The following is a 20,365-nucleotide window of genomic DNA, read 5'->3' as shown; positions in this document are numbered from 1 at the left end:
AAACTTCTGTGGGTGTGTTGTATTCCATATTTATTTATCCAAGTGATGTTTCTCCTTTTGTAAAGACAAGCAAAAAAGAACAAAGCAATACCCAACAAATTTCTCTGCTGATATATGCCTTCTTTTGGGTGCAGCCTGCTGTTGTTTCAGCTGTTTTTTACCATTAAAGTGTTTAGTAACTTCTTAATCTTAAATGAGGAATCCTAAAATGCTCTATACATAACAACATACTTGTGCTGAATGTGCTGATAAATCCTGATTTTTTACTGTAGTACAGGGCTTTGGGCCAAGTGGCAAAGAATATCATAAAACAATCCTTTCATTTTTCATCTAAACTTTGCAGAGGTTTCAAATATGCTTAAACTAGCTTTGTAGACTGTACTTCCCTTGGTCTTTGTCTTCTTTACTGTTTATTTATACTATTTTAGCCCCTCCATCAACACTCAATAAATAATCATTTCCTTTCTGCTAAAATCTACCATTGTCTAATGTTTATTCCAATGCATGTTTTCTACTGTTTTAGCTGAAAATCACCATCACCACCACCCTGAGGAAACTTAATTCAAGAAGTTGTTAGTGCAGGCTAGTGATTAAGAATTTAACTCAGAGAAATTAGGAAATGAAAGCAAACACGGCTACAGTTCAGCTATGTAGTACTCACACAATCCGGCATGAAGAGAAAGTCAAAGAATTTATTATTTATATCACACATTGCGTATAGAATCAAAATACTCTTAATGTAATAGCATTTTTGCTAAGCATATAACAGAAGGAGCCAACACAAGTGTATTTCCCGTTGATACTGAGTAAGTCTGATTCAGCTCAAGGTTGATTTCCAGTTTGCAGACTCAATAGACTTCCAGTCCTAGTGGAAGAAAAGTTAACTGCATGTTTTTCCAACAGAAGACTCCTCAGAAAGAACAGACAAGATCTCAGAATTTTTGAGATCTTTAAAATATTAATGTGTCCTGCCCATTCAAAAGACAGATTTCCTAGTGTTCATTGGGCAGAATTGTTCTTTCATTTTCTCAGATTGAAAATAAAAGTGCTTTGAGAGATTTTATACTAGGATGACTATGGCATGCAGGTAACAAGAGCAGCTGAGAAGATGAGTTTCCAGCCAGTCTTGCTATAGCCCACCTTTAATATGCTACTCATGCAGGCATCAATCCATCAATGCAGTTTTGCTACTGCCTCCCCATAGTCCTACCAGTAAGTACATTTTTTTCCTTTGAAGAACACACTTTGCTGCATGTACATGTCTCATCTGAAAAGCTTTAAATCATCCTGGGACCTCCTTAACAAGACAGACCCTAACACATCGTCTTTTTTTAAACCTTTGTTGGCAAGTTCCTCATGAGACATTTAGTAAATTCACTCAAATGAAAAAAACAGATCATGCCACTGTACCTTGCGCTGAATCATTGCATACCTCCCATTCCTGTGCTTCAGATGCAAGTACTGCGTTTTGCCACTCCATTACATTTTAGCTATTTTCCTTGTTTAAAGTGAGTCCAAAGCATCATCAAACCAAAGTTCTCCACTTGTTCTGATGATAGGTTTTATAACTTCTTGGCATAAATGAAAGTTCTGTTATAAAATGAGGTCATTAAAGGACTGCTATATTAGGTCACTGAAGAGCTCATACAATGCTTGTTATACAATGTCAACTAGTAAAAGTGAGCTACCAGTAACAAACCATGACAATGACAATAGTAATGATAATGATGCTTAGCTACCTCACAGTTGTTTGGAGTCTTCCACAAAACCAGCACTTTTCATGCAAACAGGAAGTCAGAACCTGCTAATGATAATTTATGAAAATGACATACTGTTTTGCAACAAACATTATCTTAATGTACAAAGTCTAAACACTCTTTTGGACTAGATAATTATCCCCACTGTACTTCTGGAAAGGCAGAATTGTACAAAGGAGAACTGCAGTAGCTCAGACACATGGTCAAATAGTGGCACAACTGAGACCTCAGTGCTTCTGGGTACATTTTATTATTGCTGTAAAATAACGATAATTTGTGGTAACATGAGACAGAACTCTTTTTCTGCAAAGTCCTATAACACTGCTTCCATCCTCACTCCCAGAGTTTTCCAGACAGTGATTGTAGTCTATAGCAGAGCTGAGCTAGCATAATACAGCACCAGGGAAAAACAGAGGATTATAACAAAAAATGCACATAGGCTGTCACTGGGAACTTAGAATGAGGATAGAGAGATGTTAAGCACCAGTAAGAGGTTGTTTTATGTAAATAGAAGTGGAAAGCACTGAGTTTAGGCAGCTGATTATTTATCTCGTATTAAATTCTGCTTGAACATTTGGCTGTGGGATACAAAAATGATAATGTGACTCTGTTGGTATTTTTGAAAGCATAATAAATTTGAAGAGTAGATAATCTCATAGAAATAAATACCTTGGACCATGCTAAAATGGCACTCACGACAATACCATTTAGACGTTAGAGATATTACAATAATTGGTTTCATGTAAAACAGATAGCTAAAAACATTGGATTAGTTCCCAGGAGTGTGCTAGAATACATCATTGAAGATGGGTTCTCTAATTGAATGCATATAGGAATAGATATAACAGCTTGAGCCATACACAGTATGTCACAAACCTTAACAATTATAGCTACATTTCATTTTGCACACTATCCCAACCCCATAAAATAGCTTGTTTCAAATTAAAAGGTACAGAATTCAATCCCTTCGCTTAGGTGGACTTTTATATTCTTTGAGGAAGGAAACACATCATCCTGCTTTCTACTGAAAAGAACCTAGTACAGTCGTGGAGCTCTATAAATAATAAATATCTCTCTTGCACATTTATAAAGAATCCATCAGTATGATACATATTTAACATACATGCACTTTGAATTTCATTATATATGTATATGAACGTTAAGTCCACTTGCTGGGTTTCCATAAATTGTTGTATATAACTGGTTTATAAATACGGGCTAAGTATTTTTATTTTTCTTTTCTTTTTCTTTTTTTTTTTTAGTACATTAAAACTGCTTGCAGCTGTGTTTATCCTTTTCCTACTTGGGAAAGTGGTATCTCTCCATTTTTTTAAAAGGAGCTGCCAATACCTAGACTGTTTTTTTGATTAAGTGCAGGAAATGAAGAATTTTCATTGGTAGAGTGTGCCTATCCTTTTCTCATTTTGCAGTTGTACATATGGAAAAGTAAACAGAGAGCTACTCAAGCCAGAAGGACCACAGACCACTGTGATCAAATAATCAGACATCTTGCACTAAAGAACTTCCTCCATTTTTTTTTTATTTTTGAAAAAGATAGGTATCATAAAGCAAATCTTCTCTACCTTCAGCCAAAAAGAACTGTGCACTGCAATGGCTCTCTTTTAAGAGTTATCGTAAGACAATAGCTTTGGAAATAAAATGCTGTGTTGTCTGTTAGTGTAAAGATAATGCAAATACGTGAATGGAAATCATGTGACTTCCTTGGAATGTTACAGTGAATCTCTTGATTGACTCATAAATCGCTTTCAAATTACTGCACTAATTCTTTTCCCTTGGTTAGAGATGAAACAATGTAGAATTTACTCAATCAGTTTTCCAACACTTAAAAAATGCTTCAGAAAAAGTCTGAGCTGCTTTCAAAATGGCATATGTGCTTTGAAGCATATACTGGAATTCATTATAAGTTTTTTGGAGAATCTATAATTCTCTTACAGAACAAAATTAGATTGTAAAGCCATAAATGTCAAACTAGATTGCTTGCAGTTTGCACCAGCGTAGCCTTGCTTCAGAGGTGTTCAGAAACCACACACTCCATTCACAACTGTGGAAACTGTGGAGGCTCTGTTTTTCTGAAAGTAATTTCAGACTGTATTACATTATTTATAGATACTGTTAACCTAAACCTCAATGAATCACACAGAAAAAATTATCAAATCTTATGTTTTTAATTCATGAAGATAATCTAATTCAGATGAGTGAGACTGGTCGTATGGATAACAAAGGAAGAAAGATTTAGATTTGGATCTGTAAGTTTAATAAAAATACTGCTCAGATATTTTTAATTCAGGCTAGGAAAAGCTAACAGTCAATTAATAAGCTGAGTTCAGAGAGCCTGAGTCTCTTGGGCAGCTCCCCTGTTGGTCCCAGGAGGGAGTGGATTGCATCAGCTCTCAATCTGGTGAAGATACTTTCCATGACACACCATTCATGCACATGACAAGTATGGGGCAAATTCTCATGCTCAGCTTACTCTGACCCATACGGACAGTCTAGTTCTGCGGAGCCACATTTCCTTCGTGCACCGCTACTTGGGATGCTAATGCAGAGGAATTAAGGGGCTGCCTTAGGCTCCTTACATGCATCACAGTAAGCAACTGCACTGCATACAAGCACTACTGCATTTGAATTCTTAATGGCAAGTCAGTTGTTAGTACTTATTATTTCCTTCATACGATACTGTAAATGTTAATGTTAACATAAATGGAGGATTTTAAAAATTATTATTTTTAATCAGATAAACTTGCTAGCTACTACATACCAAGCAACATGCTGGCATGTGATGTGTTTCTCTTCACTGGTAATATGCTCGTAGCATTTTGTGCCAAGGCATGAAAAGTTTATTACTCATAGCACAGGGGTATTACATCTCTTTGGATTCTAAGTGTCAATACTTTCTTGATGGACTATTTAAACCAATTTTTCTAGGCAGCAATCTCTTTTTTTTTTTTTTTTTTTTGTTATTTTAAGGCACAGCATGATCGTGTCCCTTTTTCTTCCTATCTAGACTTTAACAATGGATTGTTTTCTCTTTTTCCTCTGGGTACTGATGATATACTCTTTTAGCCACTGAGAACTGTGTGCTCATTACCACTCTTCACTACCTTTTAGTCATTAGACAGTGACACCAAAAGAAAGACTGGCAGATACCTAAAGAGAGTTAGCGCAACTCTGCTCAAACACAAAAAAAGCGGATGTAAAAGGACCGAACTTTGCGACATCCACAACTCCATACATTTCTACTGAAGTTCGTCACTGTCTGCCACTAATCCTACAAAGCTTGGTAGGGATCAGCTGCTGCTAACACCAATGAAAGAGGGTCTTTGTTATAACACTCCTGGGTTTTTGTACATATTGAAGACCTTGTAAGCCTTATTCAGATTGTCTGTTACTTACCAAACATTAACAGTGTACATAATTTAGTGCTTCAGACAAATCTGTATTTTTCACTTTGTTTTTCTCATGTTATTTCCATTAATCAAATGTTTTTATTTACAATTTATGCTTATGATTTAGTTCTCTATCCACAATAAATGCCTCATAAATAAACATTTGATTTTTTTGGCCTTCTTTTTAGTGGCAAAATAATGATTGCATTGATAAAGTTCAAAGCTGAAATGTTTTGCCTGTAGTGGATTTCTTACTACCATTATAAATGTTATCTCCAAAGAGTTAAAGTATAGTTAGTTATCCCAATCCTCCCTGTTTAATGAAATTATTTTGTTTCCTTAAACTCTGTTTAATAAGTAATAAGAGAAACTGGAAAATTAATATACATCTTGCTGTATTGATTTAGTTTTAGTTCATTCTGTTTTCTCTCTGAAGTCTATAAAGCCTTCAGGTCCCATCTAATCTATTCATTTCTGGCATGCACATCTTTCTACTGCCTAAGCATCTCTGCTGTTCTTGAAACAGCCTCAGAGATGATTTAAATCCTTACGCTTTGCTTTTTCAGCTGTTTACCATTTCCCACATAATTTTATTATGTACTTCAAAACATTCTAATTGTACTCTAAGAAACTCCCATTATCACATCAAGTCTAACTTAACACTGAACAGCATTATCCAAGTATAGTCTCTGCATCCATTGTCCTGCAACTGCAGGAACACTGCCAGACCCTCCCATGAATTCTAAAAGTGCCTGGCAGCAATTCCATACTTCAGATTGCATTTTAAAATGGATAGCTACTAGTGTTGGAGGGTAATGACACAGTAATAGGTTGTGCATAAATAGGTAAGATGCAAGCAAAGTTAAGACTGTAGTGCTATAAGTGCAATGAGAGCAGACTGCATAATTACTTAGATGACAGCATAGGAAATATAATGGTGTGCTTAAAACCCACAAAAGGCTAAATTCAAACCTACAGAGTGCAGGGCCACTGTGACTGAAGCAGCTAGATTTAGCAAAGTGAGGTGCTAGCTGTAGCATTAGTTAACATATTTAGGATGAGCCCGACAGTTTGGGAGAGATCCACATTCAAAAATAGGCTCCTGAACATGATGCCAACAGGGAAAGGATGAAGAACCAGTCTCTGCTTATCAGTTTCGCCCCTTTATGGGTATCAGACATAAAGAGATGGGTAAGCATATCAGTAGTTATACTGAACTACATGAGAACAGGGACTGTATTGACCAAAGCACTTTTTGTTTAATTTTTCTCAAAGGAAATTAAAAATGTTTTCTTAGATTAATTTTGGTTTTAAATTGGAATCAGAATGCCTTACTTTCAGAAGCTAAATACCAAGAAAGGGACGTTAGACTCATAGAACTGGTGCAGAAGATGCGGCTGTTTCTAAAGTCCAATGATCATAACATTCCTATAGTTATTCTCAAACTTGCTGTCTGTCTTAAGGGATTTTAAAACACAGAGTACATTTAGTAGTGTATATTACTGTACATTAGTACACTGTCCTATCTCCCAAAGTGTGCTTACACAATTTCTGGAAGACTTCAGGAATTCAAAGCCTATGCCAGGGACTGTTCTAACAACTTAGCAATATGGCTGATTGCACTCCAGGACCCATGCTGTATTTTTGTACCTTTAACTTGCCACTTCGGATGTGAAAAGCTGTCCCTCAACGGAGATGCACCATGCTCTGTTTTTCAGTGGGCTGTTCTCAGTCTTGCCTGCTGATTAGGTTCAGTTGCATCAATTACTCAAACATTTTCTGAAAAAGAGGGACAATGTCTCAAGTCTAGAAGGCAGAGAACTCGCCAAAGCCATATATTTGAATTGTTGACTTCTGTATCTCAAGACAAACTGCCTGATGTAAAAGAAAAATTTCCCAACTCTCCAGATGTTAAGTGGCTATTAACAGAAACCTAAGACAGACATATTCACAATCCTAAATCCACTACCCACCAGTCTGGAAGCACTTTCTATTTAATAACTCCATAAATCAGACCCACAATTGAATCAAAGTTTTGTAACTAAAATCCTGATACAGAAAGCACAGTCTGAAATGGAAGATGGAATAGCTGCACCAATACTAGCCTGTAAAACTACCTTCAGACACAGCATCAAGGTCAAATCAACCAACTCTGATTAATCCAGTGAGATTACATCTCTACATCAAATGTCAGACACTTAGACCCACACTCATCTCTCACAAGGTTGCTAGCCACTCAAAACCTGCCTTCTATACAGCATGCTTTAGAGAAGCCTGTCTGTGATTGCACTCTTGAATAATCACTGCTGCCTGTGGCCAAAACACAAGAGTACACAAGTAAAAATATGACGCTAATTTGAGATTTAGCATTCTCTGTACTGCAAGGGGAAGGCACTGCATGGCCTAGAGCTGATCTGCCTTCTGAGCCTTTTCCAGTGTGCCACCCTCCAGCACAGAGATGAACTGGCAATATCGTCTAGAGTTGAGATGAAGTTTTCCTTTGTCCTCCGAAGAGTTGCCAAACTCTATGAACAGCTCAGCTCGAAGTTTTAAGCAGATGTCGCAAATACAGTTCATCAGGTAGTCCTGCATTAGCATGACTCATCCTGTAGGATGGACAAGACAGGATACACTACTCCTTCATCTTCACTCTCTCTCCCCTCACAATTTCCTCTTCTTTTTCATCTCCTGACCTTTCTGAAAGAGCACTTGCTTGCTATTACATGATTCAATGCTATTGGCTATTACCTTGCAAACTCTGGTACAGGTTCTGTGAGGTCCTTCAGATCACACAAGTCCATTTCCAGTCAGGCAGTCAGGCTGGAACTCCATGTGGGGGCCTGAGGCTTGGGCCACCATGAGACCCTTGGGAAATTGGCCAAGGCAGAGGATGCAGCCTTGGTATTTGCCTCAAGTTGATGTCTCCCACTCCACAATCTCTTGGTATCATGGTGCAATAAACCAAGTGTCATTGCCATTCTGACACTGTGATGCCTGGTGAAGCATCTCCTTGCTGGGATGCCTCAGAAGCACAGAGAGTAGGCCATATCGGCAGCAGTGCGGACAGCGCTAATCCATAAAGAGAGCCTAATCCTATTTTTTTGTCCACTCCCAGCCTTCACTCTCAGTTACCCTTTCTCCAGCAGTTAACTCCTGGGCTGAAGTTTGTAGGCCACAAAGACACCTCATACTAACTTCTTCCACATTTCAGGTCACCATGTACTAGAAGATAACATTAAGAAAAAACAAATATAGATGGAAATTTATTAAAAGTATGAGTAACCTCAAAAGATAGCCAAAAAAAGTTCGTGGCAATTAGATTCAGAAGTGAGAATCAGGGCTTTCCATTGACAAAGGTTAGCAGTCAATTTGACTGTGTGCAACCAGCAGACATTTGTGTTATGTTGCTTTCCTAAGATAACTTGCCTAAATTAGAAAGTACTTCCTCACTGACTATAAAAGGAAGAGCTCTGCTTGCACCGCACTCATACCCTACAAAAGTTTTCACCTACAGCTGTCCTAGTATTTTTTACAAATTCGTGAAAACTATGTAAGATTTCTTCCCTAACAGTCTGGGTACATATTGGAAATCCCCAAGAAAAATTTACAGGTTTTGATTACAAGGTGTTTTCTCTGTCATTATCCATATCCATTGAACTTGCTGTTGACAGCAGTCTCAATAGGACCCAGCAGTGTGCCCTGGCAGCCAAGAGGGCATCCTGGGGTGCATGAAGCACAGCATAACCAGCTGGTCAAAAGACATGATTATCCCTCTTGGGTTTGTCTAGTTTGGAGAAAAGGAGGCTGAGGGGTGACCTCATTGCTCTCTACAGCTTCCTGAGGAGGGGAAGTGGAGAGGGAGGTGCTGAGCTCTTCTCCCTGGGATCCAATGATAGGATGTACGGGAATGGTTCAAAGCTGCATCAGAGGAAGTTCAGACTGGACATTAGGATGCATTTCTTTACTGAGAGTGTGGTCAAACACTGAAACAGGCTTCCCAGAGAGGTGGTTGATGCCCCAAACCTGTCAGTGTTTAAGAGTCATTTGGACAATGCCCTTAATAACATGCTTTAACTTTGGTCAGCCCTGAATCGGTCAGGCAGTTGGGCTAGATGATGGTTGCAGGTTCCTTCCAACTGAAATATTCTACTCTGTTCCATTCATATAGTCATAGTGCTGTGCTACACAAACTATGTCTTCTCGGTATAACCTGAGGGAATGACCTTCTCCACAGAATCCTCCCTACTTGAGAGTCTCCCGAGGCATGGGTTGGCCCAAGTTGTACAGATTCTGTAGGTTCTTTTCCTACTACTCAGAGCTGCTATAAGTACTTCCCCCAGGAGGATGCAGGCCCTTTGTAGGTCTGAAATGCCAAACTATCTGAGTACAAGTGACAGGAGTGCCTGCAGAGCAGGACCTTGCTCAGGGAGAATTCAAGAGCAGAACTGTGATCTCTGAAGGGAGTTTCTATCCGCACTGCCTAGGGCCTGCCACGTCCCACATCACCAAGCAGTTGTCCTGCAGAGTAAACTAACATTTCCCATGGATTTCCATGGATTCTAGATTATCAGCTGCAGGCAAGCAACCAATGCAGCAAAGGATGGCCCATGAAAGACATCCAAGGCAGTTAGTTCATCACTGCCAGATATTCTCATTCAAGGCAGGTCATCTGGCATAAGTTTGAATAGGTGAGGACTTTACCATACAAGGATAGAAGACTTCAGGCTAGAAGACTTATTTTTGTTTCTACATGTATTCTCCACTTTAAAGGTCATCATATTTTTTTTAACAGACATTCATGAAATACATGATCACATATGCTTCACTCTTGATTGGAAGCCTGACTCTAGGAGAGAAAATAGAGTTATGCTCTTTTGTAAAATTCTACCTTTTTTTTGAGCCATGCTTCATTGCAATGGGGAAATTTTCAATTTCTGTTTATTTTCCATGTTAAAGCCAGGTGAACTTCAGTCTTAGTTCCCTTTTTGACAGTCTTTCTCTGTCCTGCTCATGCCCTAGCCAGATTAAATTGCATTTAATTTCTTAGGGTTTCATAGTATTCTAAGGTGTCTTTTTGAAGAGAGACCACCTTTTAGATTCCAAATTCCAGTGGGGCAAAGGAGCACTGTTCTTTTCTGAACTGACTTTCAGAAGTCTCTCCTTGACAGAAAATTTAGGAGAGAAATAAAGGTCCTTTGTGTTTGACAACAATACAGGCTTTTTTTTTTCCCCCCTCTTTCTAAAATTTCTTGAATCCGAGAACATTCTTGTCTCTTCACTTTGTGCCCATGGGAACTAATGTCTCTTCATTCCTAAACACGATTCAGTTGTCTTCCATGTAAGTCCTGTCACTTGAAACTTTGCTGATTCTAGGACTGAATTGTAATTCTGTAATTTCTCAGAAAAGAAATGACCTTATCCCAAGTTACACATCAGGGAGCTGATGCAACAGAGCACAGTGTACTGAATATGGTCTGGTGCAGAAGTGGCCCAGAGACTGTGGATCTTGACGATTTTCACTGGTGATCTGGAACTGTAAGATCAGAGTAAGATCAAAAAGGCATGGCTACAGAAAGGCAGTCTACCTCCATTGTGTTATCTTCTTCAGGCACAGATGAGCTGCAGACAGGAAGGATGTGGTTCAGGGTGACGTGAGGCTTGAGAAGTGACCCTCCATGATGTGCTTGTTCTTGTGAATATTGTGATCACAGTGGTGTTTATGATTGCCTAGATACTAGGAAGACTTAGTTTCCCTCTCCTGATGTTACCTGAAAGGTTGTGGCGTTTAGGGATAATGACAAAGGGTGAAGTGGCAGGCCATCCAAGGGAAACACAATCTGTACAGCATAAGAACCTTTCTGAGACTGTAGCAAGATAACTCTTCAGCAGTCAGCATCCCTGAGGGCTTCCCATCTGATGTGCATTCTAGAGATGGCCCTGGGGCCTGCAGCTTGATCCACACAACGCAATCCAGCCTGAGGTGCCATGAGAGGGGCACCACTTGAAGGCATCTTGAAAGAGCTGTGCAGACATATTCAGTCTGACCCACTGAAGTGAATGCTGGATTCCAAAAACCTAAAACATTCTTACACAACACACAGAAGTGCACACAATCATCCAGGGCATAGCTTACAATACTGTCACCACACAATATTTTTTTCATATTTAAAAAAATGGTGTAGTTCTACCAAACCTCAGTAAGCAAAATTCCCATTACACTGAAAGTTGTACAGACTCAGTCCTGTCCAGTTTCACCCTTTAAGTAGCATATTCCCCCGCTACTGGTTAAAATAATACCTTTAGAGAGTTTTGAGGGAAAATACCAACACTCTTCTCTGTGTTTTCTTTCTTGCTTTTGTCTACATGTTACTACTTCAGTTGCAGGTGGTGTTGTTACTATTAATACTAGAGAAAACAGATCTTTGTAAATTCTCCACATGCAAGGGAACATGATTATATGGTAAGAGTAGGAAAAGCATGTGCTTGTAACAGAGATTCCCAAGTAGGCACTTCCAAATGAAAAAAGGACCTTAAAAATATACTTTTCTGAACTAACTTTTTTAATTTGCAGAATTTGCATTTACTTGTAGAAATTAATCTCTAGAAATATACAAATAACAGCAAGTATATTTTCAAGTAGGAATTATTTTCAACAGAATAATGCCATGAGTTCATTCTTAAACAGCAGACACACTTGTTATTCCAAAGCTGCTACATGCTGTAATTGGTATCATTAAAACATGAGTTAGACCTCCAAAATCATAGGAGAGACTTAAAAATAACCAAGTATCTGCTGTTTTGGGGGTCTGTACCTTTAGAAATCACAAGAAGCTTCTCTCCAAAACTGTAGGACCTGATTTTCAAAAGTGGAATCTGTTTTCAAAGTGGTTATCTGAACATTGAACACCAGGGATTGATACTTTAAGAAAAATACTGTAAGACTTGGGATAAAAAAAACAGGATCCAGTAACTAGGCTTATCACACAGTGTTTTACTTATCTGCTGTGACTTATATGCACTACATACATTTCTGAGTTTAACATCTACCTGCCTGAAAACTATCATCTAGTAATTAGCAGCTGACAGACTACATTTATTCGCATGCTTATTTTTTAAGTTCAAAGATAAGCAATAAGGGTAATGAGATTTTCTGTGAACCATCTTCTTGTCGTGTTCCCTCAAATCACCTTTAATAGAATTAACAAATACACCTCAAAATCCTTGTAAATACTGAGTACGTACAAAGAGGGCCAAGAAAAAATATTTCTTCAAACTACCTGAAGCTATTAAAGAAAGAAATTCTGTGGAAAAAAACATTGATATCAAATAAAGATAGACAGAGCAAATACTATGAAACAATCTGTTATTGAGCTAGTCAGTGAAGGGCAATAATGACATGACTTCTGTGGGAAAAAAAAAATAAAAATGCTTACACATTTTGAGTCCTATCCCAGTCAGCTCCTTGAGGGATCATCAAATATGCTAACCAGAACATCATCACGTTCTCTCCCTGCTATTCTCACAACTCCTTTAGCATGTCCTTTCATTAAACAGACATTAACTTTTGCCTCTGTTTGATCCATGTCATTAACCTCCAACTCCGAACTGTTAAATTTCAAGGACATGAGATCTTGTGCACCTTCTCTCATGCTGACAGTCATTGTAATAATTCCCCCTTAAACATTCCACTCTATCTCATAATCCTTCTTGAAAACCCTATTTAACCTGCCTTAAGAAACATTTGGGCAACAGTGTGCGAAGATCACAGACTGTCATACAGACCAATAATGGTTGAGCATTTCCTCATATTCACTCAATTGCCTTTTCATTAGCTAATTTTAGATGTTCAGATCTCCAGAGGCTGCCTTATTGCTATGTGTTTGTATAGCACCTGGTCCTTGGGTTGGGTTCTTACATACTGGCAGTAATGCAAATAAATATTTTGACATACAGATAAGATTTCTAAAGGCTAAAAAAAACAAAAAGAGGAGAAAATTAGTTATTTTTAAATCTGTCTTAGGATTTTGAAGGTCTGACATGTTTTTAACAACACTGACTGATGAAACCATTAAAGCTGGTTTAAAGTCAGTATAGGAAGAAATCTTTGTACAAATCAAGTATTCTGATTTTCATATTTTCTGCAAGGGAAAGAGAGCTAAAACCTGGTATTTCACAGCACTTTATGGTGTTTATGCATATCCACAAGACTAGAAGCTTTTCAGCAGAGCAATGTGCAGAGCTTGGATCTTTGGAAAATTTTTTATTTATTTATTTCTCTTTAGTAGAAGACCTATAACTGCATGGCTGGGTGAAGGTAGACAGTGACATTTTATCTAGTATAAAGAAGGGAGGAAGGGAGGAAGGGAGGAAGGGAGGAAGGGAGGAAGGGAGGAAGGGAGGAAGGGAGGAAGGGAGGAAGGGAGGAAGGGAGGAAGGGAGGAAGGGAGGAAGGGAGGAAGGGAAAAGTGTCCAAAGCTAGAGGAGAAGGAGCAATGGTGAGCAAGCAAGCAGGAAAATCCCGCATAAGCAAGCCTTGTTCACAGCTGTCTCATTATCGAGCCATTCCACTGCAACACTGAGAGATTCAAAGAATGGAGTTGGATGCTGAAATTAAGTGTCTCTCATAAATACATAGAGGCCAGAGCAGACAGGTAGATGAACCAGTATGATACTGGGATCAGAAAGTCTAATGACACTCTCGAATGTAACAGTGAGGGAGTAGTGAACCAGGGTAATAATTTATTGAGGTGTTAGAACTATAAAAGTGATGGAAGGGCTGAGAAAATACCCTTTCAGTGAGAGACACAGGACTCACACACACTAATAAAAGTGTTACTGCAGAGTAACGAGTTGCCACATGTCAGTTGACCCACAGTCACCATCTGTGTACTCAATCTTGGTTTGCAGCCAATGCAAAGCAATTCAAATTAGTTCTCCCTCTTTAAAACAGGGGAGTTGATCAGCTTGGTTTATCAAGAAACAAAACTGAGAAATGATTTCATTACAGTCTACAAGAAAGCTCATAGAGAGAAAAGTCTGAGTACTGAAGCTCCTTAAAAAATTGTAATAAGCAATAGCTGGAAGACGCAGTAATTGTGACAAGCCATTGTCATAAAACACTAACAGAAGCAGTGGATTCTCCAAACTGTTGAGTCTTTATATCAAGACTAGATGTCTTCTAGAAGGTTCACCCAAGCACAAGTCTTTAGCTTCAGAAAAAGGAGAGCTGAAATGCACAGTCTGTCAAGCAAAAAAGGCCTAGCAGTTTCACTGGGATGGTAAATTTTTGAGTCTATTAAGTTAAAAGATCAGAAAATATCACTGCAATCATCTAACCTAACCTGACATGTAAATATGGTCTATAGAATTTAAAGATTCATTGCATGATGATACTGTCTTAGTTATACATAGTCCAATATCAAACTGAAGATATAACCACTAGATACTACATTGATATGCTGCAGATTCGGACTACACCTGATAGAAGAGCTGTTGCAAAGTCTAGTATTAATTGCCTTTCAGACCCCAAGTTTTTCACCCCCTTCAAAATTTCTAAACAAATATGCCACATTGGAAGATATGATAGATAGTTTAAGAATGCTAGTTTGGGTAATAGCGTGATAAGTGTTGCTCTAAAGGTATCACCATCAGCTGATACAAAAATAAAGATGTAACATTGCATATTTTTAGCAAGAATGTTTATACTCAACCTGGTCACAAATATACTCATTTATTATGTGACATACAAATACAGACAAGAAGTTTAACGCATTAGGACCGGAACAATTTATACCTGTATGTGCCCCATTAACCAAAACGGGTCTTAAGGAGGAGAGGGGGTTATAATATAAAATTATATGGAGAAAAAAGTTAAAAGCAAAATAGTGGTGGTGATTTTTTATGAGAGAAAAAAAAGAACAATTAGAATGGAAAACCTAGTAAGAATTAGAATAAGGAAAGAACATGCAGATAGTCACTGCTCATTCATCTGCTTTGCTACAACGAGTAAAATGAAAATTGTTGACAAGCTTCATTATTTATGTTAAAGGAAAACTTTGTGTAACAGTAACAAGGATTGCAAAGGGCAGTAACATCTGGGTAGGCCTGCAGTTATTTATTTGGACATCCTGCAAACTGCAGTAAAAGAGTACCTGCTTACTCATCTGAATTCCCTGGAGAGTTTTAAATCACAGTAATAAAGAATCACTTATAGAAAGCTAATAACTGTATCACCAGCGGGGAGTGAAAGAGCCACGGGAGAGTTTCTGGGCCAAAAAACACAGACTTCTAAAGCTTTCTGCACTAACAGGCTGGAAGTCCTAAGGGGTTTGAGGCCACAAGAAACCACCGCCATGGATCACATCCCCATATTCGTAACACAAGCACCATGCCCGCCCAGTGACACCTTGCCTTCTGCTGCGTCAGTCACGAATGCCACTGCTGGGGCTGAGTTGTTGCGCTTTCTGCCTCGATTAATCCTTGTGGCTTTATATTAAAGAACAAAGTGTCTCCTCCTCTCATAACAATACTTCCTCTTTGAGTACAGAAAAAGCTTTCTAAGAATTTAGATACAAACGTTACTTAGCCTAAAAGTATTTTCACACAGATCTCTTGGGAACAACAGTATTTCTCAACTTTAGCTCCCTCAAAACTAGGCAGCAAACTCGTAAAGCAGGTTAACTGTCGAAATATAGATTATGAACTGTAAGGAAAGAGACTGTCCCTGCCACCTCCGGGCAGCCACAGAGAGGACAGTGCGGAGACCTGTCCCTGTGGGCTTCCACCTGTCCCCCCCTTGCATCAGGTAGGCATGGCACCTCACCTTCCCCTACCCTCGGGTTTTTGTTATTGTTGTTAAACACGATCTTAATTACACGGCTGGGTTTGTCCTGTTTGTCCCTGAGATCACGAAGCCGGTGCCTGCCGTTAGACCCCCATACACATCTGCCTGCTTCTCTCTCCCCGGCGGGGCTCGGGAGGGAGCCGCCATCTTCTCAGGGCGGGCGCCGGGGGGCGAGTGTGTGGCAGCAGGTCTCCTTCGGGCGTGCGGAGACCGAAGGGAGGGGGTCGTGCAACCCCGCCTCCGCCCTCTGTGTGTGTTGAGTGAGGGAAAAAGCGAGAGGGAGGGCGGGGTGTGGAAGCAGCTCCCGCCGCCGCCTCCCGCCGCTCGTCGCTGGGCGTGTGCCCGGCCCCCGGTGCTGCGTGACCGCGCGGGGAGGGGGAGGAGGAGGAGTGTGGGTGCGGGGAATTTCCTTGTGTGACGGCGGAGGAACACCACCACTCCAGACGGCGGGGCCGCGAGGAGGGCGCTGCTGCCGCCGGTTGCTGAGCGATGTGAGGGGGAGCCCCCCCCGGGCCCTCCCCTCCCCCCGGAGCCGCCTGCTTTCCCCCCCTCCCTTCTCCCCTCCCCTCTTCCCACTCATCCCCGCCCCGCCATGCCGGACCAGATCTCCGTGTCGGAATTCGTGTCCGAGACCAATGAGGATTACAAGTCACCTACCGCCTCCAACTTCACCACCCGGATGGCCCAGTGCAGGAACACGGTGGCGGCCATCGAAGAGGTGAGCCCCGGGAGGGGAGGCGCGGCGGGGCGGGGAGCGGGCTGCGCAGCCCCCCCTCCGGCCTGGCTGCCCGCCGCGGCGGCAGCAGAGAACAAGGCGCTACCGGCGCTGGCTCCTGCCGCTCCCTCTCTCTGCCCGGCCCCGAGGAGCGCCCTCGGCTGCCGCTGAGAGGAAATGGGGCTCGCCCGGGTGGAGAGGGGAAAGAAAAGGAGGGGGGGGAAGGGCTGAGGCGCTGTTGCCCCCCGGCCCGCGGGGCTCGCCTTCCGCCCGCCTCCCCGCTCTGAGCTCGCCCCTCAGCGCACGGTGAGGCAGGGGCGCCGGCCACCCCCCAACCTCGCTTCTCTCAGCCTGGTGGCGGGAGAGTTCGAGCCCTCGTTTCTCTTTCCTCCTGGCGCCCGAGGAACCCTGAGCCGGTCGGTTCCGCCCGTCTGCCCTCCTACCTGGAGGGGGACTTAACTCTCCAGCCTCCCCCCTCTGGCCCTTCCTTCACAGCGACACCTGAACCGTCTCGGCCCCGCCACCCCTCCTTCCGGCCCCGCCAGCTGCCGTGTGGAGCTTGGGCCCTGGCAGTCCCGGCGGTACGGGAGGTTGGAGTGTCCTTTCTCCCGTGTGTGTGTGTCTGCCTGCCTCCCGGCACAGGTGGGATTTAATCTTCTTTCCAGTCCTCGCACACAGAAATTTAAACACCCTCCTCCCCACGGGCATATGCTTTAAGGTAGCTTTCCCTCAGGAACCGCTTCTCCAGGGTTGTGAGGCGATGCCTGCCCTTCCCGGGGAGGCGAGAACACGCCGCCCCCGAAGCGGCGCCAGTTCAGCCTCCCCGCGGTGCCCGTGAGCCTGAGCCCCCCCCCCCCTTTTTTTTTCCCCTCTTTGCCTGGGCTGCGGATACTTAGTGTGAGCCGCTTTTGTCTAGCGAAGAGAGCTGTTTGGTTTTTTTTCTTTAAAGATACTCGAAACGTGCGTTTGAACCTGATGGTAAGAGCCCTCCCTACCACGAAGGGTGGCTGCCAGCACTGAGGAGAGAGTCTTTTCCCTCCTGTTTCAAATCGGAGGGAAATCTGGGACAGGTCTGAACACAGTGAGAGCACATCCCAGTCATATGTGCACAATGAAATGAGAAGCGTCTGTGTATCTTGATTCCTCTAGCAGCTTCTCTGAAGTAACTTGGGGGGGGAGTCTTGTGGTGCAGATTAATTTGCTCCATCTACCTGTTACATCGGTTCTTACAGTGTGAGTTTAGTTGATTCGTTTTGCAGTAAGCATATATTTTAAAAAGAGCCTCTTCAGCAAAAAGAATCTTGTCAGTAGTTGATGTCCCTTCTTACAAAAGAACTGCCACTAGCAATGGATTATTAACATGTCTTAAGTGAACAAAACCCAGGTTAGGTGTTTAAACACCCTTTTCAAGATCTTCCTGTTTTGCCAGTTCCCAAAACCACTAAAGCAAGGGGTTGAATTCAAAATAATCTGCGCAGAAGGGATTACTGTTTTGTTCCTGAGGTAATTTTCTTCCCTGCAAGCTTGCACTTAAATGCCTGGATTTAATTATACCTTATTAACCTGATAGATAGTCTTAAGATCAACAATTCTGTATCAAAGACAGCTTTTTCTTAAAGAATATTTGTAATAGCAAATAATTTTAGTTGTAAAGTAGAGCTGCTTAATAATTGATTAACACAACAAAATTGAAGTTAGTGTAAGCATTTGGGTCAAAAGCAGTTTTGCTAGATTTAGAGATTTTTATTACAAGTCTCTCAAGAATTGGTCTTTCTCTAAGCCTCAATTTCTAAAGCTGTGTGGTTGGAAAAACGTCATACCATTTCTCAGAAAAAAACATGCAAACTATTTTTGTTTTTAATTTTCACAGCTGATGATACAAAATTTATGATGGCATGAAATTTTTAACATGTATATTAAGGTCTCAAACATTCAACTCTAAGTTGTGTCTTGAAAAACCTTTTTTTTGTGTTAGGAGAATGATATGTATTTAAAATTTGAATATGGTGGATTCCTTTTTTAATCTGTCTACTTGGCATTTGTTTTTGTGTCATATCTCTGATATGCTGCTGTTTGATTTTTTTTTTTTAAAGAAACTCAATCAGTATGTTAAATCTCTGTGTATCCGCATATTTCGGATATTGGACACTGTCTGCTAGCTTAGGTACAAAAATTATCTTTTATGATAATGATGATAAAGAATGTGCCTAGTGTCTTACAGATCTAAGTAAAGTTTGCAAGGCAGGAGATGAGAGATTGCACTGGCTATAGCTGTTCTTAATAGTATTGATCTATCTAGTACTTTTGGCAAGGTATCAGCAGTTTGCTGCCTGTTTGTGCTGCTGTCCTAAAGCATGTGTTGAAATGCTACTGATTTTTTTCTTTGTGATTTTTCCAAGAACAACAAACAAATTTTCATGGTTTCAAAACTGTGAAATCTTTTCTTCAGACTTGGCCTTCTTTGGTTTGGAAATACTCAGGTGCTTTAGCATGACGTGCCTGGTTTTTCAGGTTAAATGTGATCCTTTGATAAAAGGCTGTCTATAAATTGTGTAATAGAGAAGTCAGTGCTCAGCACCTTTTTTCTAAAAGGCTAGGCAAGAATCAGTTCAACAGCTTGTTATGAACTAAGACTTCATCTAAAAATGTACAGGTAATACAAAGAACCTGTGCATTTCCAGTGTCAGAAGCACTGTGAAGCATCAGTTTCCAGTGTGTGTTGCTGTGTTGCAGTAGACAGTAGGGTGGCTGTGTATGATTTAGGGAATGTGTTACTCAGAACAGTTAATAGGTATGTTGGAACCGTGCTGGCTTTGTGTATGCATTGATTTTAACAAGTGACTGTAAGAGCTAGTTTATTAACTGAAGACAGTTTTAATTTTCCAGGATATTGTATACATGTATTAAATCAACAAATTAACTGGTTAATACTGGTACTTTGAGGATGTCTCTTAACTGCTTTTCCAAGCAAATCTGGTTCTGAAATGAACTGTGCAACTGCCTGCATGAAGACAGCTTGAGTCTCCCAAGCCTCATGCTCCCTTGGAAGCAGAGGCATAGGGGGAGGCAGTGCAAAAGCACAGGAGGTGGGGCTAGTGTGACTTGTTAGCCTGAGCTCAGCTCTGTGCAAACACAGATATCTGTTTCCGGATCCCAATGGGAAGTCTTTTGCACTTATCATTTACACTACTGGCTACCAGTTTTGTAGTTCTGTCTTAGTTAATTAGCAGGTATCTAATAGTGTCTTAAAAATTTAGTTAATGAGACCTTGCTTTCAGTGATGGAGTGGAAGAGGCTTGTTAAGTGAGGAAATCAATAAGATGTTGGACAATTATATGTGTATAATCTACTGGTTATGTCTCTGTGGCCAATGGTATTGCCTTAAATCAGTGTTTTCTGAACTTGGATTAACTGACCTCTCTCACTTGCAGAATATTATTCATTTTTAGTATCAGTTGAAAATACTTTGAGTTTTACTGTTTTATGTGATTTATGTGATACACCGATTACAGACCCCTGATTGTGGCCTTTGAGATCACCAGAAGCGCCTGCATTGGAGTTTGGGAACTGGTGCCTATTCAAACACTTGGAGAAAGAGAATCTAATCCTTTGCTCTCGGTAGTGGAAAAGGGATTAGGAAAGG

General features: G+C 40.8%; 2 protein-coding genes across 4 annotated transcripts in view; one reads left to right on the top strand and one right to left on the bottom strand.

Annotated features, from left to right (window-relative positions):
- The window catches only part of MBOAT2 (membrane bound glycerophospholipid O-acyltransferase 2), a 169,478-nt gene extending 152,698 nt beyond the window's left edge, over nt 1-16,780 (bottom strand). Inside the window, exons 1-2 of the mRNA XM_075750655.1 lie at nt 16,665-16,780; nt 6,815-6,943 (exon numbers count right to left, since the gene is read on the bottom strand). The gene's annotated coding sequence lies outside the window, so the exon portion shown is untranslated. The remainder of the gene's footprint in view (nt 1-6,814; nt 6,944-16,664) is intronic.
- The window catches only part of ASAP2 (ArfGAP with SH3 domain, ankyrin repeat and PH domain 2), a 92,884-nt gene continuing 88,899 nt past the window's right edge, over nt 16,381-20,365 (top strand). For 2 of the 3 annotated variants that reach the window (XM_075750649.1, XM_075750647.1), the window contains exon 1: nt 16,382-16,725. In XM_075750649.1, the coding sequence (XP_075606764.1) occupies nt 16,600-16,725 (126 nt within the window). In that variant the 5' untranslated portion in view covers nt 16,382-16,599. Of the gene's footprint in view, nt 16,726-20,365 lie in introns of all 3 variants that reach the window. The other variant, XM_075750648.1, reaches the window with a different exon arrangement.

The sequence above is a fragment of the Balearica regulorum genome, chromosome 3 (assembly GCF_011004875.1).
Source record: "Balearica regulorum gibbericeps isolate bBalReg1 chromosome 3, bBalReg1.pri, whole genome shotgun sequence".
In the NCBI taxonomy this organism is placed as follows: domain Eukaryota; kingdom Metazoa; phylum Chordata; class Aves; order Gruiformes; family Gruidae; genus Balearica; species Balearica regulorum.
The sequence above is the reverse complement of the archived record's forward strand: the minus strand, read 5'-3'. Positions and strand labels throughout refer to the sequence as shown.